This window comes from Lycorma delicatula, chromosome 5 (assembly GCF_047948215.1).
Source record: "Lycorma delicatula isolate Av1 chromosome 5, ASM4794821v1, whole genome shotgun sequence".
Lineage (NCBI taxonomy): Eukaryota > Metazoa > Arthropoda > Insecta > Hemiptera > Fulgoridae > Lycorma > Lycorma delicatula.
The window spans coordinates 27,512,484-27,535,469 of record NC_134459.1 but is presented as its reverse complement, the minus strand read 5'-3'; the positions used below and the strand labels follow the sequence as shown (position 1 = coordinate 27,535,469).

General features: G+C 29.8%; 1 protein-coding gene across 3 annotated transcripts in view; it reads right to left on the bottom strand.

The window, feature by feature from the left end:
• The window catches only part of LOC142324832 (cytoplasmic aconitate hydratase-like), a 120,642-nt gene that overhangs the window by 70,126 nt on the left and 27,530 nt on the right, over window positions 1-22,986 (bottom strand). For all 3 annotated transcript variants that reach the window (XM_075365850.1, XM_075365851.1, XM_075365849.1), the window contains 5 exons: window positions 21,615-21,684; window positions 17,442-17,634; window positions 15,900-16,030; window positions 10,641-10,812; window positions 9,925-10,142 (listed from right to left, as the gene is read on the bottom strand). In XM_075365850.1, the coding sequence (XP_075221965.1) occupies window positions 9,925-10,142; window positions 10,641-10,812; window positions 15,900-16,030; window positions 17,442-17,634; window positions 21,615-21,684 (784 nt within the window). The remainder of the gene's footprint in view (window positions 1-9,924; window positions 10,143-10,640; window positions 10,813-15,899; window positions 16,031-17,441; window positions 17,635-21,614; window positions 21,685-22,986) is intronic.

Genomic DNA, 22,986 nt, shown 5'->3' with positions numbered 1-22,986 from the left:
AATGTATAATAATACAAAAATGTTCTATTGTCTACTGCTGTGTGCAATACTGTAGACAAACATGGAAATTATCAGACTTTTAGAGTGTTGCTTGATTCAGGCAGTCAAGCCAATTTCTGCACAATGGAATTTGCTCATAAACTTGGGCTAACCTTAACAAAAAATAATCTTCTGATTTCTGGAATTAATAACTCGTTATGTTAATCAAATTACAGTGTCACAGTTAAACTATACTCCTGCTATGAAAACTTTACATTAGACATTGTTTGTGCTGTATTACCGAACCTAACTGACAAATTTCCTGCTGAATCATTTCATTCATCTCATCTCAATTTACCTGAGAACTTATTTCTTGTGGACCCAAACTTTAACATTTCTTCTAATATTGATGTCCTTTTATAGGTGCACAGTACTCCCTAAACCTTATTCTGCCGAATAAATTTATACGTAACCAGCATTTTCCCTTGAAACAAAAAACAAGACTAGGATATATATTAGCTGGAAACCTTCCTTTAAATGTTACACGCAACAATTCAGTTTCTTCTTTTTTTCATTCGTAATGACAATAAGCTTCTTTCATCACAGATAGAAAAATTCTGGGAAGTAGAAGAACCTATTTTAGTCAAACAAACCTCTCATGATAACTCAATATGTGAAAGGAATTTCATAGAAAATACAATTAGAAATAAGGATGGTAAGATTTATAGTTACGTTACCTCGTAAATCAGATAACATCAAACTTGGTGATTCTCTTAATAACGCCAATGATAATATCTATCAATTTCCTAATGCCTGCAAAGCCATATTAAATGATTTTATGTTGATGACCTTATTACAGGAGCTGATAGTGTACATGAAATCAAGCAATTAAAAACTGATGTATGTAACTTATTAAAACAGTATGGCTTTCCCCATCATAAGTGTTTCTCCAACTGTCAAAATATTGTTTTCTCAACTGATGATACTATACCATTAAACAGACCTATATCATTAAATAAAAATGAAAACATACATACTTTAGGTATATTATGGAATAATTACTTAGATAAATTAACTTATGAAGTCAATCAAAGGGAAGTTAAAACATTCACTAAAAGACATATTTTGTCAATTATTTCTGGTATCTATGATCCATTAGGTCTCATTGGACCCATTATATTATTTTCATGCAAACATTTTATATAAAGCCTTTGGCAAGTCAAGTGCAATTAGGATGATACTTTACCCGATAATTTACTATCGCAGTGGCAAATTTTATACAATCAATTAAGTTTAGTTAGTTCTATAAATATTGACAGATGTGTAAAGTTAAGCATTGATTGTAGCATCAAATCCTTTCAACTCCATGGATTTGCAGATGCATCTCTTAAGGGTTTCGGATGTTGTATATATGTTAGAATTACTTACTGTAATGATAAGGTTTCATGTAATTTATTGTGTTCCAAATCACGAGTTGCCCCTTTAAAACAAATGACTCTTCTAAGACTTGAACTCTGTGCTTGTTTGCTCTTATCACGTTTACTCAATCAAGTCACATTAGCTTTAAATGAAAAAAAATCAATGAAATTCATTTATATTCTGATTCCATGATTGCACTCCATTGGATTCATGGTCAATCCACCAATTGGAAGGTGTTTGTAGCCAATCGAGTTTCAGAAATTCAACAGTTGACTACTAATGCGAAGTGGCATTATATTGAATCACCTTCAAATCCTGCCGATATACTCTCTCGGGGATGTCTTCCAGAAAAATTAATTAATTTTGTATTATGGTGGCATGCTCCAAGCTGGCTTTTACAAGATTCTTCCTGTTGGCCAACTAATCATCACTTTAATTCTACTGAAAAAAATACTGATCCTCAATGCCTTGTTGAAAAACGTCAAACTGTTCAAATATCTCTTTTGACCTCTAATATTACTGATTATACTGAGAAATACTCATCGCTGTCTAAACTAATTCATGTTTTTACTTATTTTGTTTTAGATTCATTCAAAATATTAAGCATAAGTCTACTAACCATAGAAAATTTGTGGATTGTCTTCAAATGAATTAGAATTTACGTCTTTTACATGCTTGACTGCAATTAACTCGCAGTTCTCTTCGTCAAAGATTTTGGATTGTGAATGCAAAAATAGCTATTCGTTCTATAGTTCGGAAATGCCTAAAATGTTTTCGTTTTAATGCTGATAAGCAATCTCAGCAACTTGGTCAATTATCCTCTTCTAGAATTACTCCTTCGCGAGATTACTCCTTTTCTAGTTGCGCTATTGACTATGGTGGCCCTATTATGATTCGCCATGGTGGGCACAAATCTAAAATTCTTTCAAAAGCCTATATTGCGCTTTTTATTTGCTTAGTTACTAAGGCTATTCATTTAGAACTTGTTTCAGATTTAACAACTGAATCCTTCATTGCTGCTTTAAGACGATTTATTGCTTGTAGAAGTATTTGTAATCAAATGTATTCAGATAACGCTACTAACTTTCGTTGTGCTAGGAATACTCTTTATGAATTGTTTCAATTCTTTGAATCAAAGCACTTCAATTCGGCTATTCAATCTTTCTCAAATTCTCAAAATTTCAAATGGTCATTTATTCCCCCTTCCTCGCCCCACTTTGGTGGCTTGTGGGAAAGCAGGATCAAGAGTGTTAAATTTCATCTTTGCCATGTCGTTGGATAAACCTTCGAGGATTTTATACAACTTTGACAAATTGAAGCTGTCTTAATTCTCGCCCACTTTTCGCTATTTCTAATGACCCTAAAGATCCTGAACCGCTTACTCCTGGCCATTTCTTAATTGGCTCTCTTGCTACTTCATTTCCTGACCCAGAGTTTAGGTAAGTGGCAATTATTGCAGAAATTTATTCAAGTTATTTGGAAAAGATGGTCTAAAGATTACTTGCATCAATTGCAACAACGCAATAAATGGCATTTTCCCAATAGAAATCTTTGTGAAGGCGATTTAGTTTTAATTTGTGATGACAATACTTCTCCATTATTTGGGAAATCTGGATTTGTTACTCATGCTTTCATGGGTTCTGATAATTTAGTTAGAGTTGCTGACATTCGTACATCAAATGGTGTATTTCGTAGACCAATACATAAATTGTGTCTGCTACCTTTTATCAGATAAATAATTAAATCTTAATGGTTTTTATTCAATGTTTTTTTATTTTTATATGTATTCATTTTATTACTTATGTATATCTCATTAACTGTTATATGATATTACCTAATATTGTATTATTTGTCAAGGTTACATTATGTTCAAAAACTGTATCATATTTGTATTACATTATACTATGAATTTTCTTATACCTTAATTATTTATGTATTACTCAATCGTTTATATTCAAAATCTGCCGATTTTGGCGGGCAGTTATGTTAAGTTTCAATATCATGTTTTCTTATTCAAAATATTGTAATGGTAGCTTGTTGTTGTAGTTACATTTCACGCCGCTAGGGCTGACCAGACGCATTCTCTTTTCCTTTGTTACATTAGGGTGTGGACACGTTGCAAGATGGTGTAGTGGGACGGTAACATACAATGCATTTAGTTATTCAATCGTTCATTTACGTTAATTCGATTCAATATACTTCAAGTACTCTGTATTATTAATATTCAATGTGTTATTATTAAACTGAAATCAAACTACAACAAACAAGACTACCAGATATACTCGATCAAAAATGTATTCTACAAATGAATAAATACTACATAAACTCAATATGGATTCGTCTACTTATTCAATCTACAACTAATCAACACACAAACACAGTGGTACCTTAAAAATAACGATTTTGTTAAATAAATCAATGTTTGAATCATTCATTAAGTATGGAGTTGAAGTAGTACGGGGTTCAATAGCGAATTATTTAACTGAAAAAATTAAAAAGGCTCAAAAAAGAGTAATTAAAATAATTCTGAGTAAAGACCATCGGATGATAGAAAGGAGAAACTATTTTAATGCAGTATCAATGCTACCTATCACCTAGAGGATTTTATCAGTTAATATTGTATATACGTTCCATATGAAAAATGAATTTAATACAAAAAAAAAAACAAAAAACTATTCAACAAACAAAGTATAAAGATCTATTTGTTGTTAAGTCATTGAACGTTGTTCCCAGTTTATGTAATATGTTACCAAAAGAAATAAAAGATATGAAGAATTTATGATTAATTTGTTTAAGAAAGAAGTATTTTCAATAGCTAGCCTCTGAAACTGTTAATATCTAGTAATCTTAAAACAACAAACAGTTAAATCCTTTAATATTTTTCTTACAATTGAAATATATATTTTTACGTAACCGCTTGATAATGCCACTAAATATTTTTCATAATTAATAGTATCTTTTATTATAAACTTGAACGCTATTTTTATTAAAACACAATTTTGTTTTTCCTAATAAATTTAGAAGTAGATATTTTTTTTAACTTATTTTTTTGATGTAATTATTAATGTACTTTGTTTGTATTTTTCATTGTTAATTTGAACTGTAATGAATGGGCACTTGCCGATAAGCCTTACAGCCTTGGTGAGAACCAAATCTATAATAAGAAAAAAAATTTTCTGTTCTGTATATAAAGATCTCTGTCTGTAAAGCTTCTTCTGAGAGCTGTATAATAAGCTGATTATCAACAAAGAGTAATAATATATTTAAAACAGTAGTTCTTGGACTGAGATATTACTTTTACATTGACTCACAATGTCAAAAATGTAAATATTATAAAAAGAGCAGACAAACTACATCCTTGTCTTATACCTATATTAGTATCTACTAATTCACTACTGTTAAAGCCATCATTTATCACAGTTTCTGCTTTAATATACAGACCCTAAATATTATATGAAATAGTATTTTGTAACTGATGAATCCATGAATTTGAAAAGATTTTCATATAAACTGGTAAGTTTTTTTTAATGAAGCTTTCAATTTAGGTGTTTTAAATTGCAATATAATGGATATACGATGTTAAATAAAAATACTACAATTTACATTTCTAAATCAAAGTTAGACGACAGGAGCTCAAACTTGTGCTAAAAGCATTACAATCCTTAACTATACTGATAACCTAAAATTCCTTACAATTCTGTAAAAATAACCTTAATTTTTTATTAAAACGAAAAACGTCGTGGGGTACTGAGAATGAAACATATATTTTTTTATTTTTTTTAGGAATCAACGAGCCCAATGTTCGACTGATGGTCTCAGCAATTTTCAAAGAGAGGGGGGTAAGGGAGATTTCCTTCTATTTTTTTTGGAAATATCTCTAAATTAAAAATTGTATAAAAATTTCAAGATAGCTTTTTGTGGATTAAGCTTTTTGTGTGAAACAAAAACTAGCCGAGGTAGCATTTAACACCATAAATTGAGATATATACAACTGAGATATGTTTTGAAAATCAAATTTTAACACACTTTTTCAATCAAAAACATAGTTTTCTACATAAAAATTGTTTATAATTAAGTTGGTAGCATTTTAAATTATTTGATAACTATTGTGGTCTATTAATCTTTTATTAATTTTGTGTGAATCTTACCTTTCAGTATGTTGAGCGGCTAATTCATCAAACCATTCAGACACCAGATTTATCAAATAAATTTACAAATGTTCATATAAAATTACACAATGTTTTATTTTAGCATTTAGCTCGTCGTTTCAGGATTATTACAAAGCATATTCATAGTGTAAGAGCTGTTTGGTCATTAAAAAAAATTTACTTACGAGTAAAGGTTTTTTACATACAGTTTTAGTTTACTACATATCTACTTCACTTTTCCATATAAGCCGATCAGTTCTAAGCACTTTTCATAATGCTGCACCGGTTTCTTTAACCCCCTATGCATAGAAGTTCACTGCCTGGGAATTGAACCGGTTCACAATGGCAGTCTTGAATTCCTCAGCTTTTTCAAATCGTTGTCCACCAAGCCTCTTTTTCAAATGCAAGAGGAAGTAGTCAGTAGGTGCAAGGTCGGGACTATATGAAGGGTGGTCAAAAAGTTCCCAACAAAAATCTTGAATCTTCTTCTTGGTTAAGTCAGCAGTGTGAGGATATGTGTTACCGTGAAGGAGGATTACTCTGGACGGCAGTTTCCTGTGTCGTCGACTTTGGATCGCATGTCTCAGTTTGGTAAGGGTTTTGCAGTACACGTCAGCTGTAATTTTTGATCCACGTTCCATGAAATCAACCAAAATGACGTCCTTTTTGTCCCAAAAAATGGTCACCAACTTTTTTGACTTGAGCATGGAGGTTGCTTTAACGTTTTTGGTTTTGGGAAACTTGAATGGGGCCACTGGCATTGACTGTTGTTTAGATTCTGCGTTGGTGTAGGATATCCATGTCTCATTGCCTGTAACAATGTGGGAAAACAAATCATCTCCATCTTGTTAAGAGCGATCCAAAAACACTCTTCCGTTGCACATTCTTTGTTTTTTGTGTTGGTTGGTAAGCATTTTCAGTACCCACCTTGCACACAATTTGTGACATCTGAACTTTTCTGTGACAATCACAAAAAATCTTGAATATCACAAGAAGTTCCACTTGGTAATGTGTAAATTCATCAGCCAGAACACCAATCACATCCACCAATTGTCAATCGCCAATCACATTGCAGTTATCGGTTCACTTGTTCAACAATTTCATTGGTCTGAATACTAGGCCTGCCATTCCGCTCTTCATCATGCACATATGTGCAGCCATTTTAAAGTCTCGACACCATTGACTAACCTTTCCTTTATAAGCTGACTGACCTTACTTTAAGAATACGCCTTTAATATATTTGTAGACAAATTACACATTTAACTTGAATGTTCATATTAAGTAACCTTTTTGTGACTTACAGATTTTTAAAATTGTTAATATTAAGTGTTTAGGATGAGTAAATGATTACATTTTAACTACTAACTAGATAATATGTTTTTACGATAAAAAGTAATGTTAAGAGGAAGAAGTAATTAAGTATAACAAACCAATTAAAGAAAAAGAAATACCACTTATCAACAAATTACTTTAGATTATTTTTCCACAGTTAGAAGCAAAGTATCACACTATGTAAATGCAATCGATGCTCAAGCCACTTTGAGTCACCACAAGGTTAAATGTGAATGCTCAATTATAGGCCCCATTATAAGTGTTAACTAGTTAATTCCTGTACAATGAAATGACTGGTGGGGAGATAATCCAATTTGTCTGCAAATATATCATTCTCAATTATCAAATTAAGCTTCAGTTTTGTTTTAAGCAAGTTATCAATTTATCCTTATATTACGTACCTACTTTGTACACTGGAAATGCTTAATACAGCCACCCATAACTGACACTGCAAGTGTATAAAATAGTTTCATAATAATGTAATTTTCAGAAAATTATAACCATTGTAAATTCTGACCTAAATTTAAATTAAATTGAATTGACTTATTTAAATTGGTGAATTTATTTGTATTTTATTTTATTGAAAATTATTTGTTATATGGATTTGTTAATACGTCGATGGACGATATTTTTTTTAAAAACGTAAAAATTAAATTAATAGCAGCATGATTCATTAGTCAACAAATTCCTTCTTAAAATATAATTTTAAGAAATATGACATCATGCGTGAAAAATGACCAAACGTTTTCTATACAAAAAGTGTTATATTTGTGTGAGTATACATACTTGGACAATTCAAAGAAATAGTGGTGGGGTTAGACCTGTGACACCACTGGAAAGCGTCAGTTTTATGCAGGACTTCGTTGTGGTTAGAGCAGTGTTGTGAGTATTTAAAAAAAAAAACTGATCAGGAAAATCATAGACTGATTTGTACGGAATCCAGGTATATATCAAAGGCCACTCCATAAAAACATTCATGGATTTATCAGAAGATTTCTTATCTGTCGATAATCTTTTTATAACATTAAAAAATATTATTACTGAAATTATAACATTTTATAAAATGACAAATTATGTTTAAAATTATAATTAAAATTAATTTTGGATTGGCCAATTCCTTACCATCATAAGTATTTTAATAGATATTTTGTTAAATTTTGATGTATACAAGTAGTTACATAATAGCGGTTGCATGAACTTAAGTAGACTTGTTATGGGACTTCTGAGTCAAATATGTTTATTGTCATACAATTTAAAAAAAATTGTATGCCTGTTAAATTACACATACATATTTTAAAGTACATAAAATTTTATTTCACTAATAACTTCTGATTTTTTTTTCATATTTTTTTTATTGTTATTATTGAATTACTATTTATTGTAAAAAAAAAAGTTACAATCAGAGGTTAATAATTATTAAAAAAATCAATATATTTAAAAAAGAAAAAGTTAAAAAAAAAGAAAGGAAATGAAGTCTGATTCGAACTGATGTGCAAGATGTGTAAGATCTAAATATTTCATTAATTAAATTTTTTTTTGTTATAACTCTGAAACCAATGAAAATAAGTACCACTTATGATATATCATAGAAGAGCTCTCAATGAACGCTTATACTGCAGTTAAGAAAAAATCCAAAATCTAAATGTTTTGGATTTTGGGCTTTTTTGGGCAAATTGATTGCAAGAATAAGGGGAAGTGCATAAGTAGATCAGATTTCCTGGTGGGAGAAACGATTGTCGCAGGTATTATGATCTGCATTCACCGGCAGGCAAACGACTACATTCATTTCTCACACAAGGAAGTAAAAAGGGTGAGAAAATGTGTTCAATGCGGTGAAAAGGATGCAATTTATTATTTCAATTCTTTTTAGACATTTTCCATTGATATTGATTTTCCTAACATTACTCTAAAATAAATAAAATACAGAGTACAACAAATTAAGAAAATGTGATGTATCAACTCAGTTTAAGGTGTTTTATTTTTTAATCCTGAAAGTCATGAATTATAATAATTAAGGTTAATAAATTAAGATACTTCAAAAGATAAATTTATTACCCTTGCAAAATCCACCAAATTGAGGAATCTTACCCATTCGAAGGTCAGTTAGACCTACAGAGACTCTCTACAGACTTTTGAAGAGATTTGTATTCTAAATAGTCACAAGAATAAAAAAAAAATAAAAAAAATAATTGCACATACATATTAATAATCTAAACATTATTTTTTAAACTGGATATTCAACCAGGAAAGGATACTTATTTTGAGAGGCAATTTTATATTAAAAAATATTTAACAGCATACAGCTCCATGAGAAAAACACTAGTGATGCTGGAAAGGCAGAAACATGAATGTACTACTGGCAACCACAAAAGCACAACCAACAGAATTATCATGTCTAGAGTCATCTGTATAAACTACAGCATCTGAATTCATGCTATTTACAAGATTAAAAAATGTTTCTCATAAGGTAGCCAGATTTGTGTCCTTTTTTTTCTATCAACTGAGACTACAGTAATAATTCATGAAGGAAGCTTGCCAAGGGGGAGCAATAATGTTGAGTAACAGGAGATACTGCAGGTAATTGTATATTGAGAGATAAGAAAAGCTGATGAGGTCTGATGGCTAGAGGAGCAGTATATATTGGCCTTCCTCATATCAATTAAAATGCTGGTTGGAGAATACTGCATCAAAGGCAGGATGATTTGGCTGTGCTTTAATTCATTGGGAAGGGGGTGTGGCGACCAGAAGTGTCACAAGGCTATGGGATTAGGATGTGCTTTAATGCAAGCTACATTGGAGCATATTATTTGTTTCCATCTATTCCAAAGAGATGGCTCATCACTGTCTTACCACGGTATTTTGACAGATATATAGAGAGAGAGAGAGAGAGAGAGAGAGAGATAAAAATGGATGAGATACATAAATTTTAGTGCATATTTTTTAAAGCCGAAACATAAACATGCATAATTTAATTTTTATGCATATAATATAAAATAAAAAAATAAAATAAGAAAAATGTGTAATATAATAAAGATAATGCACTTACCTTATTTGTAAGCGAATTCAAAAAGTCTGCTTTTGTATTAGTAACAGCCACTTTGTCATGGGGTCTTTTAGGACCAGACACACAAGATACTACAGTAGATAAATCAAGGGTCACAACTTGAGTGAAAACAGGATCCTCTTTTTCATTAGAAAAATTGCGCAACATTTTTGTTACTCTCAGGTATTCTTCAATTAATTTAATTTTAGTTTCTTCACGATCTGTAAAGAAATTATTTCACTGAATTTAATTTTATCACAATTAAACAATTAATTTATCAAACATTAGTTTAAAAACATTTATATATGTAAAAAAATTAATATTAAAAAAATTCACTAACTATTGCCATCAAATTAAAAAAAAAAAATTGAACAATTTCTAAATTAATTAATAAAAATCTGGATTCTTTAATAATTAAGTGTAGTAACAAAATTAAAATTTCTGTACAAACCAAAAGTTGAGGAGATGAGTCATACCTTCAAGAAAATCATCTCTTTTAGGTATATAATTATTAAGTTTATTATTTATAAAGGTTGATAGCAAATATACATTGTTACATTATATACTCATATATATATATATAAAATAATTTTCCAAAAAAAATTTTTGGGTCTTTAAAATTCTGGCTTAAGCACTTCCTGAATGATACTTGAGTAAATATGGTAATTACTTTCAATATAAAAGAAATAAGACAAAATCTATTTGTACAAAGAACTAACTTGTTTGTCTAAGGTAGTCAAGACTGTTCAAATCAACAGGGAAGAATCCTATAGTGGCACCATATTCAGGACACATATTACTGATTGTTGCTCTGTCAGCTATAGATAGTTCTGAAACTCCAGGACCAAAGAATTCCACAAACTTTCCAACGACTCCTAATTGTCGCAAATGCTATAATAAATTACAAAAAAATCACTATATTAATACCAAAATTATTTATTTAAATAAAAATTAGGCAAAATTAATATAAGTTGTTAAAAAAAGACTATGAAATTACACATGCAAGAAATTCAATCATAAGTAAAAGATATTCTACAATATAAGTAATAATAAATGAATGTTTAAATAAAAGACGTACATTTATTAAGTAATATATAAAATGAATTTAGATTATGAAAGAAAATTTTGTAATGAAAGCTTACAAACTTATAAATAGATAAAACCAACTTTGAAATTATTTCTACCATTAATCAGTTCTTTCTTTAGTTTATGCCAAAAAATAAGCAATTCCACAATATAAAATAAATGAAACTAACATATGTAACAGTCAACTTAAATGGTTCTAACTGGAATAAGTAATTAAATTAACCATATTATAATGAAGAATAATAAATGTAAAGGAGTTAATCTGTTTTCAACAACCTAGCACAATTAGAATTCAAAATAAACATTTTAGTTTATTTTAGTATATTAATTCTAGTTTTTAATTTGATAAAATATTATTCTGTCTTTACAGATAATTTTACATTGGTATAGGCTTGCTGATTAGAATAATGAGTGGTAAATGAAAGTACAATTCATTACTACCCACAAGTTCTAAATAGACAAAGATGAAATTCATGGTAATATAACTAATAAATGTGGTGCGGCAGTTAAGAGTGACTGGGAACAATCATGTAAAGCATGAATCATAGTTAGGTATATTTCTAATGAAATATGATTTAGTAACAGTCTATCTATTTATGTTTATTCCTTTTCCATAATTGTATAATTAATACAAATGATCCACGGTCTACATTAACTTGGATAACTAGAAACATAGATTCAATTGTATTTGAAACTAAACAAAATTTTTAACAGAAATTTCCAATGGAAGATTACTTCCATTACTAGGAGAGCCACAACAAATTTTAAAATCACAACCAATATTAATGATTTTTTGAGATCAAATTTTTAATTATTAAATAATGTTTCAAATGAGTACAACTTGAAATTGGTAATATACTTTAATAATCTTTCACAACAAAAAATTCAGTTTACAAAAATATCCTGATCGCAATATATTTTTAACTTGAAATTGGTAATATACTTTAATAATCTTTCACAACAAAAAATTCAGTTTACAAAAATATCCTGATCGCAATATATTTTTAATCTCACAACAGATACTGAATGTGGACTTCCCTCTAACCTGGAAGCAGGTTCTTTTATGTATTTTGTAAAATTTGCAGCCATTATCATAATGTTTATTTATTAAAATCTGAAATCTGATTTTCAATGTAACTTTTCAACTTTCCAAGTATATATGGCATTGATTTGAATATGCCAAATGGAAAATATGGTGGCATAATGTTGCCTATCTTGACGGCTATAAAGTCTTTAAGATTAAGTAATCAACAAAAGTAATCAGCAATGTGGTGATAGTTTCATTAAGAGTGTAACAGGTAGCAGCATCATTTTGCAAACAGTTTTCTTCATTTTCCTCAAACAAGCAATTACATATTGGATTAAGTCTTCCTTACATCCGTTTAATAATAATAAAGAACCTGATACATGGCAGCAGGAAATTGGACACTGAATATAAATTTTCTGGAAAGTGTAAGGAATTTTATTACTTCTTGCAGGAGGGTGGGAGTGAAAAGTTCCAGGCCTGGATAAGATCTTCCCAAATCAGCTGATTTGGAAACCGAGAGTTCCAGCGTTCAAGTCCTAGTAAAGCCAGTTATTTTTACACGGATTTGAATACTAGATCATGGATACTGGTGTTCTTTGGTGGTTGGGTTTCAATTAACCACACATCTCAGAAATGGTCGAACTGAGAATGTACAAGACTACACTTCATTTACACTCATACATATCATCCTCTTAAGTATTATTATCTAAACGGTAGTTACCGGAGGCTAAACAGGAAAAAGAAGGCCTGGTTAAGAAAACAACATTTTTCTAAGTACATTATGATTTAATTTTCATGACAGTCACCAATTAGGTCTATACACTTAGCCCAACAGTCCACAAGAGAGCGCTTATGCCAGTTCTGTGTGTTGATTTATTCAACTCCTTAAAATAACCATCTATGGCAGCAATAACTTCATTACTGTTTGAAATCCCTTTTTTTTAAGGTTAGGAAACAAGTGATAGTCACTGGGAGCCAAATCAGTCTCATCAGTTGTCACAAATCAATGTAAAAATTCCTCTGCATTGCGACAAAAGAGCTCAAGACAACCACTTGAAATGTTCTTTCGACAATGTCTGGTCAGGTGTAAGCAAACACAGCTCCCATCTAACGCACAGCTTATTCACACCCAAATGTTTGTGCAAAATACAGCGGACGTATTATATTGTGCCTACAGACTCTGCAATTCACTCATCAATCTGTCAAAACGATTTTATGCATTTTTTCTCTAATTTCTGATGTAGTCACTGCATGGTTCATCACTTATGTGTGTTCAAAAAAGAATTTCATCCTTGACAAAAACTTTGAAAAACAGTTTAATAAATGAATAGCTGGATAAAGCTGACATGATAAACAGAACAAACATTTCATCAAAAAGTAATGGGAATTATTTCTTGGCAATCATTTAATTTTTTTCAACTTACAGTATGGGTTATCAATTTGACTAAATAATATTATTTATCTTAATCAGTATTAGGACTATTATTAATTATTAAGATTATTTGCACTGGTTATATTATTAATGTATAGTTATAAAAAAAGTAATACTGAATATTAAAAGATTCTCATTTAACCAGAAAAAAAATTATCAGTGCAAGGATGAAAAATAAATATATTACAAATAAATATGTTTCTCCTATACATGAAAATATTTACAGTAAAAAAAAAAGCCAGTTTAATATTTATATAAACAAGTTGACATCTAAATACTAGAAAAACTAGTTTTAAATAACTACTTGCTAGCAATTTCACAACTTTAAAAAAATAATAAATTTTAACATAATTTAATAAATAATATCTGAATAGATTTTAATAAATAATTTTATTTCAGTATAATCTGCTAAAAATAAGTAAAAATATTACACAACATATAATGGCTAATCTTTTTTCAGTAATTAAAACTTTAAATTATTAAATGAATAAAAAGAAACAAATGGAAAATATTATTAAATATACCAATATGTAATACAGTATGAAAAATATGTACTGGTTCAACAACTAATTAGCATCATATCAATTATAAAAGTTAGGATTCATGGCTATATTGTTTTTTACAATTTTCAAGATTCTTATTTAAAAAAAAAAATTATATCACATCAAAGGTTTTAATATTAATGATAACTATTATCATTATACACTTATTTACAGAATGATACTCTCTAAATGAGTGTTCTAATCTAAATGAGTTTCTCTATTTTAAGAATTTTATATAATGTATTTAATAGATATATAATATAAGATTAACCAAAACAAAATAAAATCAGAGAATCAAACTTAAATAAATGGAATACAAGAATTACAATCTTAATATTAATTTATCACCCACATACATGTAAAAATTATTTAGGTCAAGTAAAGTACAAAGGAACTGATTGATAAAAAAGTACAAGTCATTGTGAATTTATAAATGAAAACTGATGTTGCACAAACAGATGAAATCTAATAAATCTGTTACAAAACAACAGCTTAGAAAAGTATGAATAGAAGATGATTAACAAGTATTATTACAGTGAAGTCAAATTAAAACTTTAAAACAGCAATAAAAGTTTGAAAAATCATACTACTATCCTGTAAATTATAAACAATGGAACTCATGGTTTGAAGAGTGGCCAACAACTAGGAACAAACATGATGGTGCACCAGTAGTGTAAAAATTGTGAATGCACTTACAACATTCACCAAAACATCATTTTCAAACTTGCATCATTTTCTTTTTGAAAATTAAAAAGCTGAATCTTGATAAATGAAAATTCAGATTGATGATATAAGTCTTATCACTATTACAAATTCACGAATGGACTGAATTTGTAATAGATTCAGTCTGTAACTGAATCTACTTACGTCAGGTAGGCAGTGGTGATACTAGAAACCATGCTCCACAGTTGGAAGCTGTGATAGTAGCCAACTTCTGTAAACCAGTCACAGATCAGATCAATTTGCATTTTTCAAGCTATTCTACAAGATGGATGCTATATCAGATGATTACATAATTGAAAGAACAACATTTTGATGCCTATGATGAACTTTTGTGGTGTTTTATAGTAGAAGGTGATTGCTTCATAAGAACTGTTACAGAAGAAACCTGGGTCCACTACCATCAACAAATCAACTTCTTGATTTCCAGTAAGTATCACTACTTGAGATACCTAACAGATCTGCTCAAAGAAAATGTTACTAATGTGATCTAGGAATATCCTGGACCATTCATGTATTTTCTGTAGTAACAGACAAACATTACAATATGGAACTTTTATTCAAACATGGGTTTCACCTCTTTATTATTCCCATATGTAGCATATAAAAGATGGAGCTGTGATATTTACAATACTGTACTGGCTGTTGTTACGTTTTGACGTTATGCTTCTTTCTGTCAGCAGCTCTTAAAATTATGAGTATCTCTGTTGCCAAATTACACGGAAATGGTGTGAGGTTTCCAATTTTTAGTAAACTTTTCTACTTACATTTAATGAGTTAAACTTTATGTTTTATTAAAAACGAAATACTAATTAATTATTATGATTTTAACAATAATTAACATTAACAAACAAAAATATAAGGAAAAAATTCTAAACTTAAGATAGGTATGATTTTTTATTTTTCGTACTACACTCTTGTACATTAATACTTAATGTGAATAAATTGCATTATTCTTTTATTTAATTCTATAACATTATTAACTGTAAATATGTTGCAATGTATATGTATTTGAGATGCTAAAAGTTGAGAATGCAACTCTCAAAGTTGAGAATAGATTTTTGGAGTTTCAGAGTACTTGAATTCTACAACAAAACATTAAATGATAATATAAATTACAATACACAACTAAAATTCAAGAGAAAGAAATATTTTTTAAAGAAATAAGTACTTTTGTTATTGTCAGGACTAAATCTGTAGATGTTGCATATTGACTAAGTTTCCCGACAAGTTTATAACCAACAACTTCAGGAAGTAACATAGTAACTGCTTGTCCCAACATAACGGCTTCTGCTTCAATACCTACATTAAAAGAAAAAAACAAAAAGCATCGTTAAATCTTTCACACATGAAATTTTAAAATAATTTCAAGCATAAAATTAAAAAATTCTGCTTATTTCACATCTATTATATTTTAAGGTTTCTATATAACCTATTTCTTATGAATTAAACTTCCTGAAGATGAATCTACTGACAGCAGGATAAGTTCTCAAAAATTGAATGCGTTCTATTTTAGGATAAATAAGCAATCCCAGCTTTAATTGATAGACATCACAGTTAGTAGGGTATGTTATACCCATTAGACAGGGCAAGAGAAGCCTTGGATACAAGTAGTTCTCTCCTATCAGATTACATCAATGATTAACTAATTCTTGAGATAAAATGCTTGACATGTACTTAGCAAGATCGAATCTATGAACCAGAAAATTCAAAATGGGGAAGAAGAGATCAAGAATAAGGAAAAGCAGCAAGAAGGGATATGTTGATTCAGAAGAATCACACACAAGAAAAACAATTCATCCAGAAAGTAGTTAAAGCTCCTTCTAGGCAGTAAACAACCATTATAATAGTTCCAACAGCAATCCCTTGGAATATCAGGATAGTTTAACCCAAATAAGCAGCCAAACCTACATATTACTAATAATGGATTTTCATTCACCAACTTAAATATATATATTTTACAATAAAACAGCTTTTCTTCCAGAAATTAAACAGCTACTCCAGAATAGTTACAGATTATTTTTAAAGGAACATCTTCACCACCCTCAAAATTGTACATTATGTGTAAGTATCAAACCGAACTATTAAATATTTAGCCAGTGCTCCGATGATGGTAAAAACTGTCAATAAAATTCTTCTTCCTTTTGCTGGTTCATTTTAACAATTTTAATTATAATAATAAAATTTTCTGAATTTTATACTTGTTCTATAAGCAAGAATCAATCATAATTTTTACAGGAATATGTGAAATACAAACAATATTTAGAGAACATGTAATCACAGCATGAAAACTTTCCAATTAATAAACAAATAATATATGGAAGACATTTTGAAAATTATTTTATTTGAATTATAAAATATTGGTGAATGACTAAAAATGTTTTTCATTTATATCTTAGACTTATCAGTATTGATTTTTAGTATTTATTTTTCTTTAATGCCTCTTTTAAAGAAAAATTATCAAAAGATGTAAACTGAAGTGCAAAATAACTATAACTGAACATGTCTCAGAGTACTGTTGTTACTAACTTTATTTGAACAAAAAAAAAGAAAAGACATATTGTATCTTATTATGTAACATCACTTAAGTGATAATTTAAAATGAATATTACACAATCAAAAGTTGTATCATAATTTTTGTCAAAATTTATATTAATAAAACTACTTTTTTTAAATACTTTTATCATAAACAATATACTTCTGTTAAGTTTACCTCCAACTCCCCAACCAACAATTCCAAGACCATTAATCATGGTAGTATGAGAATCAGTTCCAACAACAGAATCGGGATGTAAGACCTCACTGTCTGTAAAAACAACACGTGCCAAATATTCTAAGTTGACCTGATGAACGATACCAGACCCTGGAGGTACAATTAACATATTCCTGAGAGCTTTTGCACCCCACTGAAAAAAAATTAAAACAAAATTATGTAATCTTTAAAAGTATGGTATCAAATGACCATTACAAAAATACTAGGTAAGTAACAAATTTCAATTGCTTGTATGTATATGTACTTTACAAAAAAGGTTTTAGATAAGATATAATTAAAAGTATTTAGAAGAAAACATTATTACAAGGACTTTAATGTCCGGCAATAAGGATTTATTTTTTCATGAATGGCATCAAAAAATGATTTTTTCCTGGGTGTACAGCGAAGTGTCGTTATAGCGCACGGACATGATATTTATATACTAGATTAAATAAATATTAAAAAATAAATTACAAACTAAAAACCCAAAAGTGAAATAAATGGTATCAATGGGGTATATTCAATAGTGCTTGTTCAATACAAAATCTGTGCTTGATTATGATGTCCATCAAGATATATATAATTGTAGGGCTAGCAGTTATTGAAGCCTTACACTAATTAACACATGTAATTTGACAAATATCTTATTACCAACAACAGTTTTTTTATTCAGTTCTTAGAACTTTTTTAAAATACTGCATTTTTTATTACAAAATATATTAATTTTCGCTATTACTTAATAATGCTCCTCTATGAATCATGAGAACTTGCTGATGGTGAGGTGGCTTGATTGCTCAGTGATATACAGTAGCTGGAATTACCAGAATAGAAAGTGCAACCATATTGAAGAGGTATCTATTGAGAGCTAGATTAAGGAATAATTCCTGAAAGAGGGCAGCAGCTGTTCCAGTAATTGTTAAGGGCGTAGGTCAGGAGGAGTTAAATGGCCATATCAACATCACTCAATTTTCTGAATCTGTGCAGCTGAAAGCAATGGAAAACTACAACTGTTTTTTTTCAAGAAAATGCAGCTTTTTGCATTTTCATGTAACAAAAATTGAGGTGCATTTCTTGGTAAAATATTACGAAGGTCAACTAATCCCCTGTTTGGATTTCTGGGTGGGGACTACTAAGGAAGGGGTCCCCAGAAAATTAAAAATAACATTCTACAAGTCAGAACATGGAATGTTAGAAGTTTAAAAAAGGTTGGTAGGTTAGAAAATTTAAAGAGGGAAATGGATAGGTTAAATGTAGATGTAGTAGGAATTAGCGAGGTTCGGTGGAAAGAGGATAACAACTTTTGGTCATTTGATTTAAAACAATTAACAGTGTCAAATAAAGAGCAGGCAGGAGTAGGTTTTATAATGAACAAGAAGATAGGGAAGAGCAGAGCGTTTCAAAAAGCTTACCAATATAATCATTGTAATAAGGATAAAATCTAAACCTAAGTCAACAGTGATTATTAATATCTATATGCCTACAAGTGCCAATTACGATGATGATGATGATGATGAGGTAGTGTGTATACAAAGAAATTGATGAAGCAATTAAATACATAAAAGGGGATAAAAATTTAATAATAGTTGGAGATTGGAATGGAAGCATCAGAAAAAGCAAGGAAGGAAAGATTGTGAGGGAGTATGAGCTGGGCAAAAGGAATGAAAGAGGGAACCGACTTACTGAATTTTGCACCAAGTATAATTTAGTAATTGCAAACACCCTGTTTAAATATCATTATAGAAGAATATATACATGGAAAATGCCTGATGATACTGCAAGGTATCAGATACATTATATCATGGTTAAAGAAAGATTTAGAAATCAATTTGTCGACTGCACAGCTTATACTGGGGCAGACATTGATAGCGACCATAATTTAGTGATAATGAAATGTAGACTGGGGTTTCCTGAAGAAAAGGTGTCAGATGAATTGGTGGAATAGGAGGTAAAAAAGAATTTTGAGGAGGACATTGCAAGAGGTCTGAGTAAAGGTAGAAAATACAAAAGAAGGATAGGGACTGTTAAAAAGGAAATTCTCAAATCAGCAGAAGCGAACTTAGACTGAACAAAGAGAATTGGTAGAAAACCTTGATATCAAATGATATATTGGAGGATATATATTTGATATATATCAAAGGAAAGTAGACAGTATAAGAATGCAAGTGATGAAGAAGGTAAAAGGAACTATCAACAATAAGAAATACTATAAACACGAAGTGCAAATTAGAAAAAGAGGAGAATTAAAGAAAAAAAAATGATTAAAGAAACAGAAATGATCATTAGTAAAATAGATAGAGCATACAGGAAAGTTAAGAATTTTGGGGTACATAAATTAAAATCTAATAATGTGTTAAAGATGGTACACTGATTTATAACATGAAAGAAAAGGTAAATATGTGAGTGGAATATATAGAAGAGTTGTACAGGGGGGGGGGGAATAAATTAGCAACTGGTGTTATAGGAGAAGAAGTGGGAAGTCAAAGAAGATGAAAAGGGAGATACAATACCGAGATCTGAATTTAAAAGAGCATTAAAAGATTTGAATGACAGAAAGACTCCTGGGATAGATGGGATACCTGCAGAATTACTGTGCAGTGCAGGTGCGGATGCAATAGATGGATTATACAAACTAGTGTGTAATATTTATGAAAACGGGGAAGTTCTGTCAGACTTCAAAAAGAGGGTTATTGTCATGATACCAAAGAAACCAGGATCAGATAAATGTGAAGAATACAGAACGATTAGCTTAACTACTCATGCATAAAAAATCTTAACTAGAATTCTATACAGAAGAATTGAGAAGAGAGTGGAAGAAGTGTTAGGAGAAGACCAATTTGGTTTCAGGAAAAGTATAGGGAGAAGAGAAGATTTTGGAGGTAGAAGAATTTTGTTATTTGGGAAATAGAATTACTAAAGATGGATGAAGCAGGAGCAATATAAAATGCCAAATAGCACAGGCAAAACAATCTTTCAGTCAGAAATTTAATTTGCTTACATCAAAAATTAAACATCAGGAAAACATTTTTGAAAGTATATGTTTGGAGTATAGCTTTATATGGAAGTGAAACTTGGATGATTGGAGTATCTGAGAAGAAAAGCTTTTGAAACGTAGTGCTATGGGGGAATGGTAAAAATCAGATGGGTGGATAAAGTGACAAAATAAGAGGTGTTGTGGAAAATTGATGAAAAAAGAAGTATTTGGAAATATAGTTAAAAGAAGAGACAGACAGACTTATAGGCCACATATTAAGTTATTCTGGAATAGTTACTTTGATACTGGAGTGACAGGTAGATGGGAAAAATTGAGAAGGCGGGTAATGTTTGGAATATGCAAAACAAATTGTTAGGGATGGAGAATGTAGGGGGTATACCGAAATGAAACGACTGGTACTAGATAAGGAATCTTGGAGAGCTTCATCAAACCAGTCAAATGACATCATTATTAAGGCTATTTTTTTTCCAGACAACCTTAATGGTATAAACAAGAAATATTTAATATCCTGAAATTTTAATGAACACTTATGTAGGAAATCTATCAATTTCAATAAAAAAAAGTAAAAATTTAATACTTAAAAATAATATGTTTACTGAAATCTACAAAAAAAAATCAATTAAGAAACAATTAATAATTTCTATCTACAAGTCATATAATTCCTTTATTAAAGTAAGTATACTTTTGAAGTAAGACGTTTTTTATTTACACTTGTAAAATAAATTTTTATTATACTGTTTTAAGATATTTAATTCACCACACGGTTTGTAAAAACAAAATTGGTATTTTTGAAAGAAAAGTTTCTTTTAACAAATTTACATAATCAAGCAGCTTCCTTTTTCTAGTCCTATTACATTGGCTTTTGTGTCTAGAGTAATAAGCTTTATCATAATATAGTCTAATAACTCATATAAAACAGTTCATAAAAATATATTCAGGGTTTTGAATTGCTATTAGGCTTGAAATTTTTTCATACTCTATAAAAGTTCAATTCTTACCTAACACACAAAAAGCCACTGTTGTATAACTGGTTGGACACTCATTAAATAGAATAAAAATAATAAATTGTATTATATTATTTTTATTCTCTCTTTTATTAATTTCATATATACTGAAAATTAAGTTATATAAAAAAAAATTACCTTAAGAAACACAAAACGTTCACCATTTCTTTCGAATTCCAGCTGTTCATTTTTCTGCAATGCATCAGGTCTATAAGAAAAAAATAAATTTCACTTACACATTATCACGAAAAAATATTTGAAATGGATATATCTTGCAATAGATTAAGACAATATTTTTATAATAACATTTTGGGGATGAATAAGCTCAATTTGAATGCCTGCATTTAATACAGATTCAGAGCTTCAGCATCATATTTCATTTAAGAACTGTGTGTTATTCAGATCCAATTTAACTTGTAACATTTATTTTGTTGATTGAAGTAGCATTTTTGAATTAACCTGCACAATTCATGTAAAAACAGGAAATAATACCTTAAACTTTCTCACCAGCAACGTTTGAAAAATTCTTGGCCTGACACAAGAGAGGCACAAGTATGACAAAATGACTGTGACATTTATAAAGTACTTTAGTTGGCTTGCTGCAAAGTTTCAGACACTTGCATTTAGTTGCTTATTTGTGGTGACTAAGTAAAGCAAACAAGTTTTGAAATCTTCTAAAAAAAATGGATAACATTGAAGTTTGAGTTGTTAGAAAGAACTTGTTTAAAAGGTTTAATCCCAACAGACATATATATATATATATAAAAAGTTTTATTTGACTTTACAGGATTCTTTTCCTTCATTTTTTTCATGGTAAAAAAGTTGACTGCTGAATTTAAATATAGTTGTACATCCATTCAAGATTGTGAATACTCAAGATGCCCAAAAACTGCTACAACTGATAAAATAATACAAAAATTCCCAATACTGCATTAAATAATCATTAACTGAAGATACATGAACTTGCTGACATAGCAAACATAGCAACAGATGATGGTGTCCACTGTTCACATTTTCAACAACGTTCTGAATATAAAAAAGGCTTTCTGCTGGATGGGTGCTACGTTTTTTAAGTCAACCAAAAACACATTTCACTGAATACTTTTCAAGGGTGTTCAGACTTATTCGAATACAATTTTGTTTTGTAACCATAGATAACGTGGATTCACCACACCATTACATGCCAGTGAGCCAATGAATGAAAAAACTGTTTCATCTGCAGGAAAAGTCATACTTCTAATTTTTTGAGGATTTTCATGGTGTGATGCTCAAATACTACCTAAAAAAAGGCAGGACTATCATCAGGGAGTATTATGTTTCATTAATGGACAAGATGAAGGGTGCTATTCAGGATAAACATCTACATCTGGCAAAAAATAGCATTCTTTCACCACAACAATACACACATGTCCTGGGTTTATGCTGCACAACTTCATGACCTGTACTTTGAAATGTTTCCATATGCACATATTTGAATCCCAGAGATTACCTCCTCTTCTCAAACCTTTAG